General features: G+C 47.1%; 1 protein-coding gene across 2 annotated transcripts in view; it reads right to left on the bottom strand.

Moving 5' to 3' along the window:
* The window catches only part of c5 (complement component 5), a 32,064-nt gene that overhangs the window by 8,663 nt on the left and 4,189 nt on the right, over positions 1 to 19,212 (bottom strand). The window contains exons 3-18 of one of the 2 annotated variants that reach the window (XM_072703679.1): positions 18,664 to 18,817; positions 18,202 to 18,272; positions 16,951 to 17,045; positions 16,615 to 16,697; positions 16,153 to 16,243; positions 15,697 to 15,802; positions 15,382 to 15,517; positions 14,771 to 14,886; positions 14,411 to 14,611; positions 14,019 to 14,222; positions 13,703 to 13,912; positions 13,464 to 13,613; positions 12,104 to 12,233; positions 11,581 to 11,649; positions 1,292 to 1,495; positions 1,011 to 1,101 (exon numbers count right to left, since the gene is read on the bottom strand). In XM_072703679.1, the coding sequence (XP_072559780.1) occupies positions 1,011 to 1,101; positions 1,292 to 1,495; positions 11,581 to 11,649; positions 12,104 to 12,233; positions 13,464 to 13,613; positions 13,703 to 13,912; positions 14,019 to 14,222; positions 14,411 to 14,611; positions 14,771 to 14,886; positions 15,382 to 15,517; positions 15,697 to 15,802; positions 16,153 to 16,243; positions 16,615 to 16,697; positions 16,951 to 17,045; positions 18,202 to 18,272; positions 18,664 to 18,817 (2,111 nt within the window). Of the gene's footprint in view, positions 1 to 1,010; positions 1,102 to 1,291; positions 1,496 to 11,580; positions 11,650 to 12,103; positions 12,234 to 13,463; positions 13,614 to 13,702; positions 13,913 to 14,018; positions 14,223 to 14,410; positions 14,612 to 14,770; positions 14,887 to 15,381; positions 15,518 to 15,696; positions 15,803 to 16,152; positions 16,244 to 16,614; positions 16,698 to 16,879; positions 16,918 to 16,950; positions 17,046 to 18,201; positions 18,273 to 18,663; positions 18,818 to 19,212 lie in introns of those variants that run through there. The other variant, XM_072703684.1, reaches the window with a different exon arrangement.

The following is a 19,212-nucleotide window of genomic DNA, read 5'->3' as shown; positions in this document are numbered from 1 at the left end:
TTCACACCAAGGCAGACCTTACAGTGGAAAAAAGGAATAATGTTAGTTTAACACAAACAGCACTCAGAGCACAGGATATAAAGTAAATGCTTTCACCGAAGTTCTGATACTCTGAATGCCATGAGATGGAGGGGAATCAAATCTTGTGTATTGTGGTATTTCCCCGAGCTCTTGGTCGAATTCACCATATGGGCATCTGGGCTTGAGCCCAAGGCCACCACGTTCCCCGGTGGCACTAAGCAGAGCAACCCTCCATAAGCGCCCCCCCCACCATCCCTTAACACAGGGGTGCCCATCTCCAGTCCTGGGGGGCCAGAGCCCTGCACATTTTTAGGTTTCCCCTCATTTAACACACCTGATTCATCTCCTTGTGCTAATTACCACACAGCTCTTGAGCTGAATCATTTATGGTGGAACAGGGAAAGAACTAAGCTACACAGGGCTCCGGCCCCCCAGGACTGGAGTTGGGCACCCCTGCCTTAACAGATTAGTGTGATTTCATATCTAATTAAATTAATAGATTGTATATTGTTCTTTTAACATGAAAAGCATGTAGCGTTTTCCCTGTATTAGATGCATTTCTGAATTTCGGGGGCCACCAATCAGCTCCGTTTCTTTCTGACGTGACGTCATGTGTGCTGTTGCTTAATACTCTAAATCTGGCCCTAGCTGAGGCACAACGTTCATGTTAAAGAGAAAAGGAGATTTTAGCACACTAATTACTCGTAATTCTAGAGACAAACCTAAGAAGTGGAATTACACATTTAATTACAGATTTAAACTATGTAACATTTATTCTTCTAATAAGCCATAATTGATGTCATAGGACAGAAGTTCTCAAGTAAAATCAGGCCAAAATTACTAAATACAGTATTACACTAAATACAGGTCCTCTTAACTATAATTGTCAACTGCATTTTTCAGGGAATAACTTAGTTAGTTAGATGGATCACTTGATAATGGTGACATAAGCGAGTAATTAGACGGCTGTTTGATGTCTGTGCTCTCACCTATCAGTGATGCGATGAGTCTCCCAGAGCCAGCTCTCTGGGAAGTAAGTCCGCACTCGTGAGGTGACCCATCCCAGGTAAACTTCGACCTCTGAAAGCGGAGATCAGGGAAGTCAATAACTCCGCATGCGAGAAAATACGTGTCTCATACATCCGAAACAAACCTCAGACCAGGGCGCTGTCACATTTACATATTCCCCTGCTACTTATTGAAATGCAGACTCATAAACTGTACATAGTATACGCTTCAGACGGCAGTAAGGATGGACATGTTTGCTCACCCATACGTGCAAGAATCTGATCGTTGGCCTGTGTTCTCTGAAGTTTAATGCGAAACTCGCAGCAATCTATGAAGATCTCCTTGCATGTTTGCTCATTGTACTTGTTTCTGAGCCGATCAGCCCGGGACTTGCAGGTGTCCAGGAAGGGACTGCTTGTCATTCCCAGCATGCAGCATTTCCGCTTTTCTTCTTTATATGACTTAACTGGAAGTAGAGAGAAACTGCAGGTGAACAAATATCTACCCCCATAAGTCCTCTGATGCCCACATCATCATACATGCCCTACTTTGTTCCAGTCCTCTGACGCCCACACCATCATACATGCCCTACTTTGTTCCAGTCCTCTGACGCCCACACCATCATACATGCCCTACTTTGTTCCAGTCCTCTGATGCCCACACCGTCATACATGCCCTACTTTGTTCCAGTCCTCTGACGCCCACACCGTCATACATGCCCTACTTTGTTCCAGTCCTCTGACGCCCACACCATCATACATGCCCTACTTTGTTCCAGTCCTCTGATGCCCACACCGTCATACATGCCCTACTTTGTTCCAGTCCTCTGATGCCCACATCATCATACATGCCCTACTTTGTTCCAGTCCTCTGATGCCCACACCGTCATACATGCCCTACTTTGTTCCAGTCCTCTGATGCCCACACCGTCATACATGCCCTACTTTGTTCCAGTCCTCTGATGCCCACATCATCATACATGCCCTACTTTGTTCCAGTCCTGTGATGCCCACACCATCATACATGCCCTACTTTGTTCCAGTCCTCTGATGCCCACACCGTCATACATGCCCACCTTTGTTCCAGTCCTCTGACGCCTACACCATCATACATGCCCTACTTTGTTCCAGTCCTGTGATGCCCACATCGTCATACATGCCCTACTTTGTTCCAGTCCTGTGATGCCCACATCGTCATACATGCCCTACTTTGTTCCAGTCCTCTGACGCCCACACCATCATACATGCCCTACTTTGTTCCAGTCCTCTGACGCCCACACCATCATACATGCCCTACTTTGTTCCAGTCCTCTGATGCCCACACCGTCATACATGCCCTACTTTGTTCCAGTCCTCTGATGCCAACATCATCATACATGCCCTACTTTGTTCCAGTCCTGTGATGCCCACACCATCATACATGCCCTACTTTGTTCCAGTCCTCTGATGCCCACACCGTCATACATGCCCACCTTTGTTCCAGTCCTCTGACGCCCACACCATCATACATGCCCTACTTTGTTCCAGTCCTGTGATGCCCACACCGTCATACATGCCCTACTTTGTTCCAGTCCTCTGACGCCCACACCATCATACATGCCCTACTTTGTTCCAGTCCTCTGACGCCCACACCGTCATACATGCCCTACTTTGTTCCAGTCCTCTGATGCCCACACCTTCATACATGCCCTACTTTGTTCCAGTCCTCTGACGCCCACACCATCATACATGCCCTACTTTGTTCCAGTCCTCTGATGCCCACACCGTCATACATGCCCTACTTTGTTCCAGTCCTCTGATGCCCACATCATCATACATGCCCTACTTTGTTCCAGTCCTGTGATGCCCACACCATCATACATGCCCTACTTTGTTCCAGTCCTCTGATGCCCACATCATCATACATGCCCTACTTTGTTCCAGTCCTGTGATGCCCACACCATCATACATGCCCTACTTTGTTCCAGTCCTCTGATGCCCACACCGTCATACATGCCCACCTTTGTTCCAGTCCTCTGACGCCCACACCATCATACATGCCCTACTTTGTTCCAGTCCTGTGATGCCCACACCGTCATACATGCCCTACTTTGTTCCAGTCCTCTGATGCCCACACCGTCATACATGCCCTACTTTGTTCCAGTCCTGTGATGCCCACACCGTCATACATGCCCTACTTTGTTCCAGTCCTCTGATGCCCACACCGTCATACATGCCCTACTTTGTTCCAGTCCTCTGATGCCCACACCGTCATACATGCCCTACTTTGTTCCAGTCCTCTGATGCCCACACCATCATACATGCCCTACTTTGTTCCAGTCCTCTGATGCCCACACCGTCATACATGCCCTACTTTGTTCCAGTCCTCTGACGCCCACACCATCATACATGCCCTACTTTGTTCCAGTCCTCTGATGCCCACACCGTCATACATGCCCTACTTTGTTCCAGTCCTCTGACGCCCACACCATCATACATGCCCTACTTTGTTCCAGTCCTCTGATGCCCACACCGTCATACATGCCCTACTTTGTTCCAGTCCTCTGACGCCCACACCATCATACATGCCCTACTTTGTTCCAGTCCTCTGACGCCCACACCATCATACATGCCCTACTTTGTTCCAGTCCTCTGACGCCCACACCGTCATACATGCCCTACTTTGTTCCAGTCCTCTGATGCCCACACCTTCATACATGCCCTACTTTGTTCCAGTCCTCTGACGCCCACACCATCATACAAGCCCTACTTTGTTCCAGTCCTCTGATGCCCACACCGTCATACATGCCCTACTTTGTTCCAGTCCTCTGATGCCAACATCATCATACATGCCCTACTTTGTTCCAGTCCTGTGATGCCCACACCATCATACATGCCCTACTTTGTTCCAGTCCTCTGACGCCCACACCGTCATACATGCCCTACTTTGTTCCAGTCCTCTGATGCCCACACCTTCATACATGCCCTACTTTGTTCCAGTCCTCTGACGCCCACACCATCATACAAGCCCTACTTTGTTCCAGTCCTCTGATGCCCACACCGTCATACATGCCCTACTTTGTTCCAGTCCTCTGATGCCAACATCATCATACATGCCCTACTTTGTTCCAGTCCTGTGATGCCCACACCATCATACATGCCCTACTTTGTTCCAGTCCTCTGATGCCCACACCGTCATACATGCCCACCTTTGTTCCAGTCCTCTGACGCCCACACCATCATACATGCCCTACTTTGTTCCAGTCCTGTGATGCCCACACCGTCATACATGCCCTACTTTGTTCCAGTCCTCTGACGCCCACACCATCATACATGCCCTACTTTGTTCCAGTCCTCTGACGCCCACACCGTCATACATGCCCTACTTTGTTCCAGTCCTCTGATGCCCACACCTTCATACATGCCCTACTTTGTTCCAGTCCTCTGACGCCCACACCATCATACATGCCCTACTTTGTTCCAGTCCTCTGATGCCCACACCGTCATACATGCCCTACTTTGTTCCAGTCCTCTGATGCCCACATCATCATACATGCCCTACTTTGTTCCAGTCCTGTGATGCCCACACCATCATACATGCCCTACTTTGTTCCAGTCCTCTGATGCCCACACCGTCATACATGCCCTACTTTGTTCCAGTCCTGTGATGCCCACACCGTCATACATGCCCTACTTTGTTCCAGTCCTCTGATGCCCACACCGTCATACATGCCCTACTTTGTTCCAGTCCTCTGATGCCCACACCATCATACATGCCCTACTTTGTTCCAGTCCTCTGACGCCCACACCATCATACATGCCCTACTTTGTTCCAGTCCTCTGATGCCCACACCGTCATACATGCCCTACTTTGTTCCAGTCCTCTGATGCCAACATCATCATACATGCCCTACTTTGTTCCAGTCCTGTGATGCCCACACCATCATACATGCCCTACTTTGTTCCAGTCCTCTGATGCCCACACCGTCATACATGCCCACCTTTGTTCCAGTCCTCTGACGCCCACACCATCATACATGCCCTACTTTGTTCCAGTCCTGTGATGCCCACACCGTCATACATGCCCTACTTTGTTCCAGTCCTCTGACGCCCACACCATCATACATGCCCTACTTTGTTCCAGTCCTCTGACGCCCACACCGTCATACATGCCCTACTTTGTTCCAGTCCTCTGATGCCCACACCTTCATACATGCCCTACTTTGTTCCAGTCCTCTGACGCCCACACCATCATACATGCCCTACTTTGTTCCAGTCCTCTGATGCCCACACCGTCATACATGCCCTACTTTGTTCCAGTCCTCTGATGCCCACATCATCATACATGCCCTACTTTGTTCCAGTCCTGTGATGCCCACACCATCATACATGCCCTACTTTGTTCCAGTCCTCTGATGCCCACACCGTCATACATGCCCTACTTTGTTCCAGTCCTGTGATGCCCACACCGTCATACATGCCCTACTTTGTTCCAGTCCTCTGATGCCCACACCGTCATACATGCCCTACTTTGTTCCAATCCTCTGATGCCCACACCATCATACATGCCCTACTTTGTTCCAGTCCTCTGATGCCCACACCGTCATACATGCCCTACTTTGTTCCAGTCCTCTGACGCCCACACCATCATACATGCCCTACTTTGTTCCAGTCCTCTGATGCCCACACCGTCATACATGCCCTACTTTGTTCCAGTCCTCTGACGCCCACACCATCATACATGCCCTACTTTGTTCCAGTCCTCTGATGCCCACACCGTCATACATGCCCTACTTTGTTCCAGTCCTCTGACGCCCACACCATCATACATGCCCTACTTTGTTCCAGTCCTGTGATGCCCACATCGTCATACATGCCCTACTTTGTTCCAGTCCTCTGATGCCCACACCGTCATACATGCCCTACTTTGTTCCAGTCCTCTGACGCCCACACCGTCATACATGCCCTACTTTGTTCCAGTCCTCTGACGCCCACATCATCATACATGCCCTACCTTGTTCCAGTCCTCTGACGCCCACACCATCATACATGCCCTACTTTGTTCCAGTCCTCTGATGCCCACACCATCATACATGCCCTACTTTGTTCCAGTCCTCTGATGCCCACACCATCATACATGCCCTACTTTGTTCCAGTCCTCTGATGCCCACATCATCATACATGCCCTACTTTGTTCCAGTCCTGTGAGGCCCACACCATCATACATGCCCTACTTTGTTCCAGTCCTCTGATGCCCATATCATCATACATGCCCTACTTTGTTCCAGTCCTGTGATGCCCACACCATCATACATGCCCTACTTTGTTCCAGTCCTCTGATGCCCACACCGTCATACATGCCCACCTTTGTTCCAGTCCTCTGACGCCCACACCATCATACATGCCCTACTTTGTTCCAGTCCTGTGATGCCCACATCGTCATACATGCCCTACTTTGTTCCAGTCCTCTGATGCCCACACCGTCATACATGCCCTACTTTGTTCCAGTCCTCTGACGCCCACACCATCATACATGCCCTACTTTGTTCCAGTCCTCTGACGCCCACACCATCATACATGCCCTACTTTGTTCCAGTCCTCTGACGCCCACACCGTCATACATGCCCTACTTTGTTCCAGTCCTCTGATGCCCACACCATCATACATGCCCTACTTTGTTCCAGTCCTGTGATGCCCACACCATCATACATGCCCTACTTTGTTCCAGTCCTCTGATGCCCACACCGTCATACATGCCCTACTTTGTTCCAGTCCTCTGATGCCCACACCGTCATACATGCCCTACTTTGTTCCAGTCCTCTGATGCCCACATCATCATACATGCCCTACTTTGTTCCAGTCCTGTGATGCCCACACCATCATACATGCCCTACTTTGTTCCAGTCCTCTGATGCCCACACCGTCATACATGCCCACCTTTGTTCCAGTCCTCTGACGCCCACACCATCATACATGCCCTACTTTGTTCCAGTCCTGTGATGCCCACACCGTCATACATGCCCTACTTTGTTCCAGTCCTCTGATGCCCACACCGTCATACATGCCCTACTTTGTTCCAGTCCTCTGATGCCCACACCGTCATACATGCCCTACTTTGTTCCAGTCCTCTGATGCCCACACCATCATACATGCCCTACTTTGTTCCAGTCCTCTGATGCCCACACCATCATACATGCCCTACTTTGTTCCAGTCCTCTGATGCCCACATCATCATACATGCCCTACTTTGTTCCAGTCCTGTGAGGCCCACACCATCATACATGCCCTACTTTGTTCCAGTCCTCTGATGCCCACATCATCATACATGCCCTACTTTGTTCCAGTCCTCTGATGCCCACACCATCATACATGCCCTACTTTGTTCCAGTCCTCTGATGCCCACACCGTCATACATGCCCACCTTTGTTCCAGTCCTCTGACGCCCACACCATCATACATGCCCTACTTTGTTCCAGTCCTGTGATGCCCACATCGTCATACATGCCCTACTTTGTTCCAGTCCTCTGATGCCCACACCGTCATACATGCCCTACTTTGTTCCAGTCCTCTGACGCCCACACCATCATACATGCCCTACTTTGTTCCAGTCCTCTGATGCCCACACCATCATACATGCCCTACTTTGTTCCAGTCCTCTGATGCCCACATCATCATACATGCCCTACTTTGTTCCAGTCCTGTGAGGCCCACACCATCATACATGCCCTACTTTGTTCCAGTCCTCTGATGCCCATATCATCATACATGCCCTACTTTGTTCCAGTCCTCTGATGCCCACACCATCATACATGCCCTACTTTGTTCCAGTCCTCTGATGCCCACACCGTCATACATGCCCACCTTTGTTCCAGTCCTCTGACGCCCACACCATCATACATGCCCTACTTTGTTCCAGTCCTGTGATGCCCACATCGTCATACATGCCCTACTTTGTTCCAGTCCTCTGATGCCCACACCATCATACATGCCCTACTTTGTTCCAGTCCTCTGACGCCCACACCATCATACATGCCCTACTTTGTTCCAGTCCTCTGACGCCCACACCGTCATACATGCCCTACTTTGTTCCAGTCCTCTGATGCCCACACCATCATACATGCCCTACTTTGTTCCAGTCCTCTGACGCCCACACCATCATACATGCCCTACTTTGTTCCAGTCCTCTGACGCCCACACCGTCATACATGCCCTACTTTGTTCCAGTCCTGTGATGCCCACATCATCATACATGCCCTACTTTGTTCCAGTCCTCTGATGCCCACACCGTCATACATGCCCTACTTTGTTCCAGTCCTCTGATGCCCACATCATCATACATGCCCTACTTTGTTCCAGTCCTGTGATGCCCACACCGTCATACATGCCCTACTTTGTTCCAGTCCTCTGATGCCCACACCGTCATACATGCCCACCTTTGTTCCAGTCCTCTGACGCCCACACCGTCATACATGCCCTACTTTGTTCCAGTCCTCTGATGCCCACACCTTCATACATGCCCTACTTTGTTCCAGTCCTCTGACGCCCACACCATCATACATGCCCTACTTTGTTCCAGTCCTCTGATGCCCACACCGTCATACATGCCCTACTTTGTTCCAGTCCTCTGATGCCCACATCATCATACATGCCCTACTTTGTTCCAGTCCTCTGATGCCCACATCATCATACATGCCCTACTTTGTTCCAGTCCTGTGATGCCCACACCATCATACATGCCCTACTTTGTTCCAGTCCTCTGATGCCCACACCGTCATACATGCCCACCTTTGTTCCAGTCCTCTGACGCCCACACCATCATACATGCCCTACTTTGTTCCAGTCCTCTGATGCCCACACCGTCATACATGCCCACCTTTGTTCCAGTCCTCTGACGCCCACACCATCATACATGCCCTACTTTGTTCCAGTCCTGTGATGCCCACATCGTCATACATGCCCTACTTTGTTCCAGTCCTCTGATGCCCACACCGTCATACATGCCCTACTTTGTTCCAGTCCTCTGACGCCCACACCATCATACATGCCCTACTTTGTTCCAGTCCTCTGATGCCCACACCATCATACATGCCCTACTTTGTTCCAGTCCTCTGATGCCCACATCATCATACATGCCCTACTTTGTTCCAGTCCTGTGAGGCCCACACCATCATACATGCCCTACTTTGTTCCAGTCCTCTGATGCCCATATCATCATACATGCCCTACTTTGTTCCAGTCCTGTGATGCCCACACCATCATACATGCCCTACTTTGTTCCAGTCCTCTGATGCCCACACCGTCATACATGCCCACCTTTGTTCCAGTCCTCTGACGCCCACACCATCATACATGCCCTACTTTGTTCCAGTCCTGTGATGCCCACATCGTCATACATGCCCTACTTTGTTCCAGTCCTCTGATGCCCACACCATCATACATGCCCTACTTTGTTCCAGTCCTCTGACGCCCACACCATCATACATGCCCTACTTTGTTCCAGTCCTCTGACGCCCACACCGTCATACATGCCCTACTTTGTTCCAGTCCTCTGATGCCCACACCATCATACATGCCCTACTTTGTTCCAGTCCTCTGACGCCCACACCATCATACATGCCCTACTTTGTTCCAGTCCTCTGACGCCCACACCGTCATACATGCCCTACTTTGTTCCAGTCCTGTGATGCCCACATCATCATACATGCCCTACTTTGTTCCAGTCCTCTGATGCCCACACCGTCATACATGCCCTACTTTGTTCCAGTCCTCTGATGCCCACATCATCATACATGCCCTACTTTGTTCCAGTCCTGTGATGCCCACACCATCATACATGCCCTACTTTGTTCCAGTCCTCTGATGCCCACACCGTCATACATGCCCACCTTTGTTCCAGTCCTCTGACGCCCACACCATCATACATGCCCTACTTTGTTCCAGTCCTGTGATGCCCACACCGTCATACATGCCCACCTTTGTTCCAGTCCTCTGACGCCCACACCATCATACATGCCCTACTTTGTTCCAGTCCTGTGATGCCCACACCGTCATACATGCCCTACTTTGTTCCAGTCCTCTGATGCCCACACCGTCATACATGCCCTACTTTGTTCCAGTCCTGTGATGCCCACACCGTCATACATGCCCTACTTTGTTCCAGTCCTCTGATGCCCACACCGTCATACATGCCCTACTTTGTTCCAGTCCTCTGATGCCCACACCATCATACATGCCCTACTTTGTTCCAGTCCTCTGATGCCCACACCATCATACATGCCCTACTTTGTTCCAGTCCTCTGATGCCCACATCATCATACATGCCCTACTTTGTTCCAGTCCTGTGAGGCCCACACCATCATACATGCCCTACTTTGTTCCAGTCCTCTGATGCCCACATCATCATACATGCCCTACTTTGTTCCAGTCCTGTGATGCCCACACCATCATACATGCCCTACTTTGTTCCAGTCCTCTGATGCCCACATCATCATACATGCCCTACTTTGTTCCAGTCCTGTGATGCCCACACCGTCATACATGCCCACCTTTGTTCCAGTCCTCTGACGCCCACACCATCATACATGCCCTACTTTGTTCCAGTCCTCTGATGCCCACACCGTCATACATGCCCACCTTTGTTCCAGTCCTCTGACGCCCACACCATCATACATGCCCTACTTTGTTCCAGTCCTGTGACGCCCACATCGTCATACATGCCCTACTTTGTTCCAGTCCTCTGATGCCCACACCGTCATACATGCCCTACTTTGTTCCAGTCCTCTGATGCCCACACCTTCATACATGCCCTACTTTGTTCCAGTCCTCTGACGCCCACACCGTCATACATGCCCTACTTTGTTCCAGTCCTCTGATGCCCACACCATCATACATGCCCTACTTTGTTCCAGTCCTCTGACGCCCACACCGTCATACATGCCCTACTTTGTTCCAGTCCTCTGATGCCCACACCTTCATACATGCCCTACTTTGTTCCAGTCCTCTGACGCCCACACCGTCATACATGCCCTACTTTGTTCCAGTCCTCTGATGCCCACACCTTCATACATGCCCTACTTTGTTCCAGTCCTCTGACGCCCACACCGTCATACATGCCCTACTTTGTTCCAGTCCTCTGATGCCCACACCTTCATACATGCCCTACTTTGTTCCAGTCCTCTGACGCCCACACCATCATACATGCCCTACTTTGTTCCAGTCCTCTGATGCCCACACCGTCATACATGCCCTACTTTGTTCCAGTCCTCTGATGCCCACATCATCATACATGCCCTACTTTGTTCCAGTCCTCTGATGCCCACACCGTCATACATGCCCTACTTTGTTCCAGTCCTCTGATGCCCACATCATCATACATGCCCTACTTTGTTCCAGTCCTCTGATGCCCACACCATCATACATGCCCTACTGTACTTTGTTCCAGTCCTCTGCATTGTTTTGCTAAAACACCCTGGGAGACAAGACATGCACAGCAGAGTCATCCATTCATCTAAGCATAGGGCCGGGTTACATGCCCCTAACTTCACAAAACTTATTGTCTACTCAGTGAACTCGCCTTTCTGCATAATTTCCGGACGTATGCGGGTCTGTCTCTTTGGCCGTACCAGTGCTGAGCAAGTTTCACCTGCAGGACAAAGGCCACCTCAGTCAGAATGCATTGTAAGTACATCTAGACCAGGGTTATTCATATCACGGTCCTCAAGGTCCGAGCCCTGCTGGTTTTCCAGCCTTCCTTTACCTGTGAGCCATGTGTGAAGCCTCTGGCCAATTGGAATCTGTAATCCTTAAACTAACTACCTGGGAGAACTGAAAACAAGGCCTGGATTTGGAATCGAGGTCCAGATTTGAAGAACCCTGATCTAGACTGTTTATCTGTAGTGTTGTCATTATTAATTTAGCTGGAAAACCTGATCATACAGCTAACTACAGACAAAAATATAGCTAAGAGGGAAAAACATGTTCCTTTAAGCACATGGGCAAGTTTCTTCTCAAAAACAGGTTCAGAAATCTATCAGCCATAAAGCACATAAAGGCTATCAATGTGTCATAATAATTTAGTGAATTCTGACAAAGAGCACCTTCAGGCTGGGTGGCCCGAGCGTTGGCATTGGTCATGAACGTCAAGCCAGCGAGACGAAACACATCAGAGTTATCTTTCCCTCCTCCACCCCCGCAGCCTTGGTCACTCTTCTCAAAGTGATGCAGAACCTGTGGCAAAAGGAACAATTTTTGTGCAAATGCAAAGGAGTCATACATAGACGGTAAAACCGAATTATTCTTTTATTTAATGAGGCCTTCCTGGGATCTTGAACAAAGTGCAGTTCCATACGATCAGCTTGTTCCAGGACCGCAAACAAATGCATGTGACAAGCAAACTGGAGGCCAAAAAGCACAACGACAGCCATTTTTTGCTGTAACAAAATGAGGAAATATGAGAGCTGGAAAACCGACATCCTGATCTCTCTAGTTACTTCTTCCCATCCATCCATCTTCTGTATCCACTTGCAGAGGTGGAAAGTTCAGGTCCAGAAAGTACAAATCCAGATTAAGGTTTTGTTTGTCCTATTTGGGGTTATGGGGGGTCTCGAGCCAATCCTGGAAGCTTCAGGTGCAAGACAGGGAACATAATGGGACACCCCATTGCAGGGCACACACAGACACACACACACACAGACACACACACACTCACACACACAGACACTCACACTCACACACACACAGACACACACACACTCACACACACAGACACACACACACTCACACACACAGACACTCACACTCACACACACACAGACACACACACACTCACACACACAGACACACACACTCACACACACACAGACACACGCACACACAGACACACACTCACACACACACAGACACACACACACACACACACACACACACACACACAGACACACAGACACACTCACAGACACACACACACAGACACACACACACTCACACACACAGAGACACACACACTCACACAGACACACACACAGACACACACACACAGACACACACACACACACACACTCACACACACACAGACACACACACTCACACAGACACACACACACACAGACACACACACACACACACACCATTCACTCATCCAATTAACTTTAGTGTGTTTCTGTACTGTAGGGGATTGGGGGACCCAGAGTACAAGGAGGAAACCGCATGGTGACACCATGACAACATGCAAACTCCACACATGGAGCCATGGTGGGGACTTGAACGTCCCAGAGGTGTCAGGCAAGAGTGCAGCACCACACCACCCCTACTGCTTTCCATTCATGAGAAGAAAACTCCCTTTATATCATTAATAATTAGTAACTAGCTGCAGGTGAATCAAGGCGCTGACCCCCTGACCTCACCTGGCCCCCGCTTAAATGATCTGCAGTGGGTGGGACAGGATGATGAGAACCTCACCGTGGCCAGAGGGTCTTTACTGGGAGCTCTGAGATTGTAGACAGCGGTGTCAACTGAGGACAGCGCTACGAGGGAGTTAAATCTCGCCTCCACCTGCAGATCAAGGTTATCCTGGGGACTGTATTCCCGTAGAGGAGCTGAGAGCTTGACCTGGGAATCGAAGCAGAAAACAAAAAGAGAGCATTTCATGGCCTGCTGACTTCCCTTCTTGGTATGAAGTTAAAACTGTGGGTATTTACCTGGAGATCATTGATACATTTATCTTTCACTCCCATCCACACGGAGTCTGCTACAAGCTCAGCCGTGGTTTCCCCAGTCATGATGTAATAGACCAGCAGCCGGGCAGAAGGAACCATATCCGACATCACCTTAAAGTTGATGGGCTGGAAGGTGGTTCCAGTGTGACGAGGAACAGTATCGAACTTCACAATCTTTCCCTTAGAAATAACCTATTAGAGGAGAATGAAGAAATAAAGGAGAAATTGTACTCTGTAAGAAGGGTTAGAGAAATGTAATCAGGGGAAATAAGATATCCTGAACTTGGCATTTAATTACCTGGTAGCTGAAGGATTCGAGTGGGATATTGCTATAATGCTGGAAGTAGATATTAATGCTGGCCCAGTCTCCCACGGTCAACTCCTGATAGTGAGAAGCCCAGTCAATGTAAAGATAGCGCTTGTTGATAGAATGATAGGCTACAGTTTCATGTCTTAATACAGCCTGGTTGTTGGGAGGCAGATTCTGGTCAGCAGTCTCCAGCTGAAACAAAAGGCACACAGATAGACATATACATATATTAGGTTTGAACAAGTGGTTCATGATTATAAAGTAGTCATACAGTGTTTTACAATGCTAAATTTAGGACAGAAGTATATGCAAGCATGTCAAGTTGTGAGATACAAAAAGTACAATTAAGCGTTTTACACGAGAAGACATTGTTTTCTTACAGTAAAAACAGCAGATTTGCAGTCAGAGGGTATATTGTAAACAAAGTTTGTGGTGCCATCTTTGTTCCTCGTCTGCCCATGACCCTCTTGCCTTCCGGAGTTTTTCAACAGGCCCTCTTCTCCATCATTTTTGGTCATCAAAACACGTACTTTCACTGCTACCCCACCTACTGGCTTCCCCAGAGGATCCGTCACAAGAACCTGCAGACACAGAGAAAATGCCAGACAACCACATTCTTGAGACAAACACCTACAGTATGTAATATATAGAGATGCCTCCAGCGTAAACACATGCATGCAACACAGCTGTCAAATGACTGTGGCGAAGTGAAGAAACTACAAGACACAAGTGCTCTCTACCTTTAAAAAGTACGGCAGTCCAGGCTTGATGAATGGTGGTGTTGCAATCAGACTCAGGGTGAAAGGTGACTGTAGGAATTTAACAGAAGCCAACTCTGCCTCCTGAGAAATTCCACCTAATGAAAAGCAAACAAGTAAAAGACAGGGTTGTGCACTATTCAGAATTGAATTAAGAAGAGCCCTGAAAGTAAATCTATTATGTAATTATTTATGTTTTACTAGATTAAATGACATTCCTGTGTTATGTGATTGTGATTGCATTGAATTTCTTTCAATTGCAATTAATTGAATTCTTATTTCTGTCATTCCAATTCAACATCCGGTGGAGTGTGGCCAATTCAATTCAAATTCCAATTCAAGATCCTGTGGGGTGTGGCCAATTCAATTCAAATTCCAATTCATAAATGAATGGAGCAGAATTAATAAATTTTGAATTTTGCACAGCCTTGGTGGAAGATAATTAGATAACACTGTTTCCAATTATAGATGCACATTTTGAACAAGCTTATGTAAGATGCAAACCTCCTTCTCCTTGTGGTGTTGTACCTCACCTGTCCAATCGACTGTAAAAATATTAATATTCCCAAGAAAAATGGACTACTGTTCCTTACCATCAGTCTCCTGTACTGTGATGACCACATACAGAAACTTCCCATTCATGTCTTGCAGGGTTCTGGGCCCATCGCTGTCCTGTTGTTCCAATGCTTCTTTGGTGTTGAATAACACTTCTAATGTCCCATCAGTCAACTGCAGAGAATACCCAAATAGAACATTATACTCCAAACATATTAGATCACTATATACTTCAAAATTTGTGTTTTGAAATTTAGACTAACAAATATTGGAAAATGTACAACAAAGACATCAGACATATTCACAAACTCTGGTCCAGCTATGACGAGAAATGGAAAAATTTAATCTGTTACCACTTCTCTTGTGATGGTGTGCGGCAACAAGATCGTGTTGGGTCCATCGATGTAGCCATATCTCAGGAACACGTTTGCAGCAGAGACTGGAGACCCGTGGTTGTACCTGAAATGTAAACCAGTCACAAATCACTGAAGGCCATATTGTGTGCATCTCTTCTTCAGGTCATAATGTACTGGAGTTTACAAATGATTTTATGGCATAAACCACTGTTTCCCAATCCGGTCCTTGGGGATCCACAGTCGGTCCATGTTTTTGCTCCCTCCAAGCTCCTTGAGGACCGGATTAGGAAACACTGGCATGAACACAAAAAGGATGAAGACGTTCTCATACCCACCCAAGAAGCACTGTTACACAGATGTATTACTGTGTGTCTGTCATCTGTGTGCAATATCAATTTACTTATAATTAAGTATAACACTGCAACATTTTGTATTTTTTAGCAAAATTTGTACCTGGCTGTTACTGTCAGCTTAAATGATTCAAAGTTGGCAGCAGAGATGTAGTTGAGTTCTGGTTGAATTAGCACAGATATGCTAGGTAAAACTGCAAAGAAAATGATGCTTGGTGAGAACTAAGAAGAGGTTCTACTGATGCATTCAGTAGAAACTGTATGTCTGTAATAGAAGGAGGCTTATAAAGTGGTTTTGTGGAACATTTAGCAGTAAGGTAATTACTACAAATTGAGTGCACTAATTTTTTATTAATTATGCTAAAATGCAGAAAAACACAGTGTACAGTTCACTTTTTCTGGGAAAAAAATTCTATTAAAATCTAAGATTTATAAGCAATTGATTTAAATGGACTGCTGCAGTGATCTTGGAAGGAAAATGTTTCAACCTAATTAACGACAATGTGGTCCACAGGAAATACACACAATAATAACTGTGAAAAGCAAGTAGTTGCTGTTGATTTACCATATTCCTTAACCTCAAATTCAGCTGACGCCCGTGTACTGAAGTCATCTGTATAAGTGGCCTCAATCCTCCAGACACCAAATCTGCAACATGGATTACAGTGACTCAAACCTGATCCCACTATGGGCCATACTGTAAATTCATTATTTAAAGATGTTACAAACAGGAAATGTGAACCTTCTGAAGCTTCACATTGAACAATGCCATGTGCTACTGGAGCTTCTGGCATTAGCACCGTCACCAGACATTCAGGGTGAGCTCTTACTTTGGTTTTAGGGGGATCTTAAAGGGGGCTGGCATTGAGAGAATACCACTGACATCTCGGTGAGCTCTTACTTTGGTTTTAGGGGGATCTTAAAGGGGGCTGGCATTGAGAGAATCCCACTGACATCTCTCATCTGCACGATGTCCACTTTAACTGCCTCCGGATCCTTTGAAAATCAAGTAGAGGAACAACATCAGCAACTGCATCCAGTCTCCACTGGATTCAAACATGATAATCTTGAAAATAAGAAGTTATTTGCATCTGTTTTATTTGCTTTCAAGTCTAAACAAAATATAGAGTTAGTGGTCATTTTATTAGGTACACCTGCTGTTTCAAACAGCAAATCATGTGGATTAAATTAAATACATACAGCATGCAGACAGGGTCAAAAGGTTCAATTACTAGATGTGTGATGTAAATAACTTTGAATGTAGTATTATTGTTGGTGCCAGGTCACAACTGGAGAAATACTACAATGGTGTGCAGAAAGTCATCTCCAAACGCTCAACTCATCAACCCTGGAAGTGAATCTCATTGGTATTACATAGAGGTACCGACGTATAATGTGGCTAGTGTCATGACTGGGGATCAAAGGAGTTGAGGAGAGGCATTGGGATAAATAAAAAGGGCTTTATTCAAGTCAAAATGGGAGCAGGACAAAACAAAGCAGACTGCAAGGGGTCAAACAGGAAGGCGGACACAGGGAAAGCATGGGAGGGAATGACGTTGATGACAGGACTGGGGTGCACAGGACTTTATTCAAGGACTAATGAAGGAGCAAACACGAGGCAGCTGGGGTGAGTCACATCAGGGCAGGAACACAAGACAGACGATGAACAGGTGTGGCTTGTTAGGGACATGCTAGGAAGGAAACAGGAAAGGCAAAAGCAGTGCGTGACAGCGAGTGAGTGTATGAATATTTTCTGAAATACTCAGGAAATTAAGATAATGCAAAACTACATTTTAATTACTTCTCTGTTTTACCATCACTGTAATGTGTGGGTCAGTGGGTAGCACTGTTGCCTTAGGGTTTGAGGTTCAAAAACCTGTGTATGTGGAGTTCATATGTTCACCATGTATTATTTCCTCCTCCAATCCAAAGACATACAGTTAGCTGACCTGGAATCCTTAAGCTGCCCGTTGTGTTTGTGTCCTGCAATAGGTTGGTATCCTATATAAGATGTTCCCTTGATTTATGCTGTCTGGGATTGGCTCTAGGCTCCCTGTCATACTCTACTGGATATGCAGTTTGAAGATGGATCAATATAATGTGAAAGTTCACAATTATTGTAGTTAAAGGTGTATTCCCCAGCTGCACTCACCGAAAACGTGAGAGTGACAGGCCTCAGTGCTGGCTTCAGTTCCTCATTGAGAGAAAACACTCGCACCTTCACTGCATGACCCAGAACAGAAGATCAAAACCCTGAAGCTCATGCAAACAGATCCATATGCTATTATACCTCACAAGGATCTATTGGTGCGATCCACAAATGGCACCTTGCAGCATGTGGATACAGTGAAACTGTCACGCCAGCTCACATCTGAAACAGTAATCCGGGCTTTCATATAGTGTCAAAGAATCAAGGAACAAGCTTCCCAAAAAGGACGCTTAAATTCCCTAAGCTCCCACACACTAACATTGAAATGCTATAAACAAAAGTACAAACCGTAAATTCAGCAGCATATCAGCTGCATACAAAACTTGATAACACTGAAACTTTATCAGCACTTCCTGACTGTACTAATTCCTGAATACGGCTTTTCTCATTGCGACTCTGTCTGACCTGTCTGCTCAGGGTTATACAGCGGCTTGTCTGTCTGGATGAACATGAAGCCGTTTTCACGGGTCACGCCCAGCTTCTCGTCCTTTGTGAAGTCCCTGGAATGTGCCTCCAGGAAGACGTGCCGAGCTTCCTTTGGGAAACTCTCAGGTAACAGCTGGATAAAAGGAGTGAGACGTGTGTCTTTAACCACAGAACAAAACACTTGTTTAGAATTCTGCATGATTTAGATCCAAATACTTAACAATCATAAGTGCATGGACAAAAAGACAATTGTTATTAATCAGTTCAAGTGAAAAATCAAGTGAAACTGAATCGACATCTTAAAATTCTATTAAAATCTAAGATTTATAAGCAATTGATTTAAATGGACTGCTGCAACCTGTCATTGCTCAAAACAAGGACAATGCGATTACCATGACTACAGGTGCTTCAAACAGAAGAACAATAGCTATGTTCCCACAAACAGAGGAGGGTTTTCAGCTAAACATCACAACCTCATTGCCTGGCTACCAAGTGGTATAACTAAGAGGAAACAAATGGGTGGATGAT

The sequence above is a fragment of the Paramormyrops kingsleyae genome, chromosome 2 (assembly GCF_048594095.1).
Source record: "Paramormyrops kingsleyae isolate MSU_618 chromosome 2, PKINGS_0.4, whole genome shotgun sequence".
Classification (NCBI taxonomy): Eukaryota; Metazoa; Chordata; class Actinopteri; order Osteoglossiformes; family Mormyridae; genus Paramormyrops; species Paramormyrops kingsleyae.
Note: the sequence above shows the minus strand (reverse complement) of the source record. Positions and strands in the feature narration are given on the sequence as shown.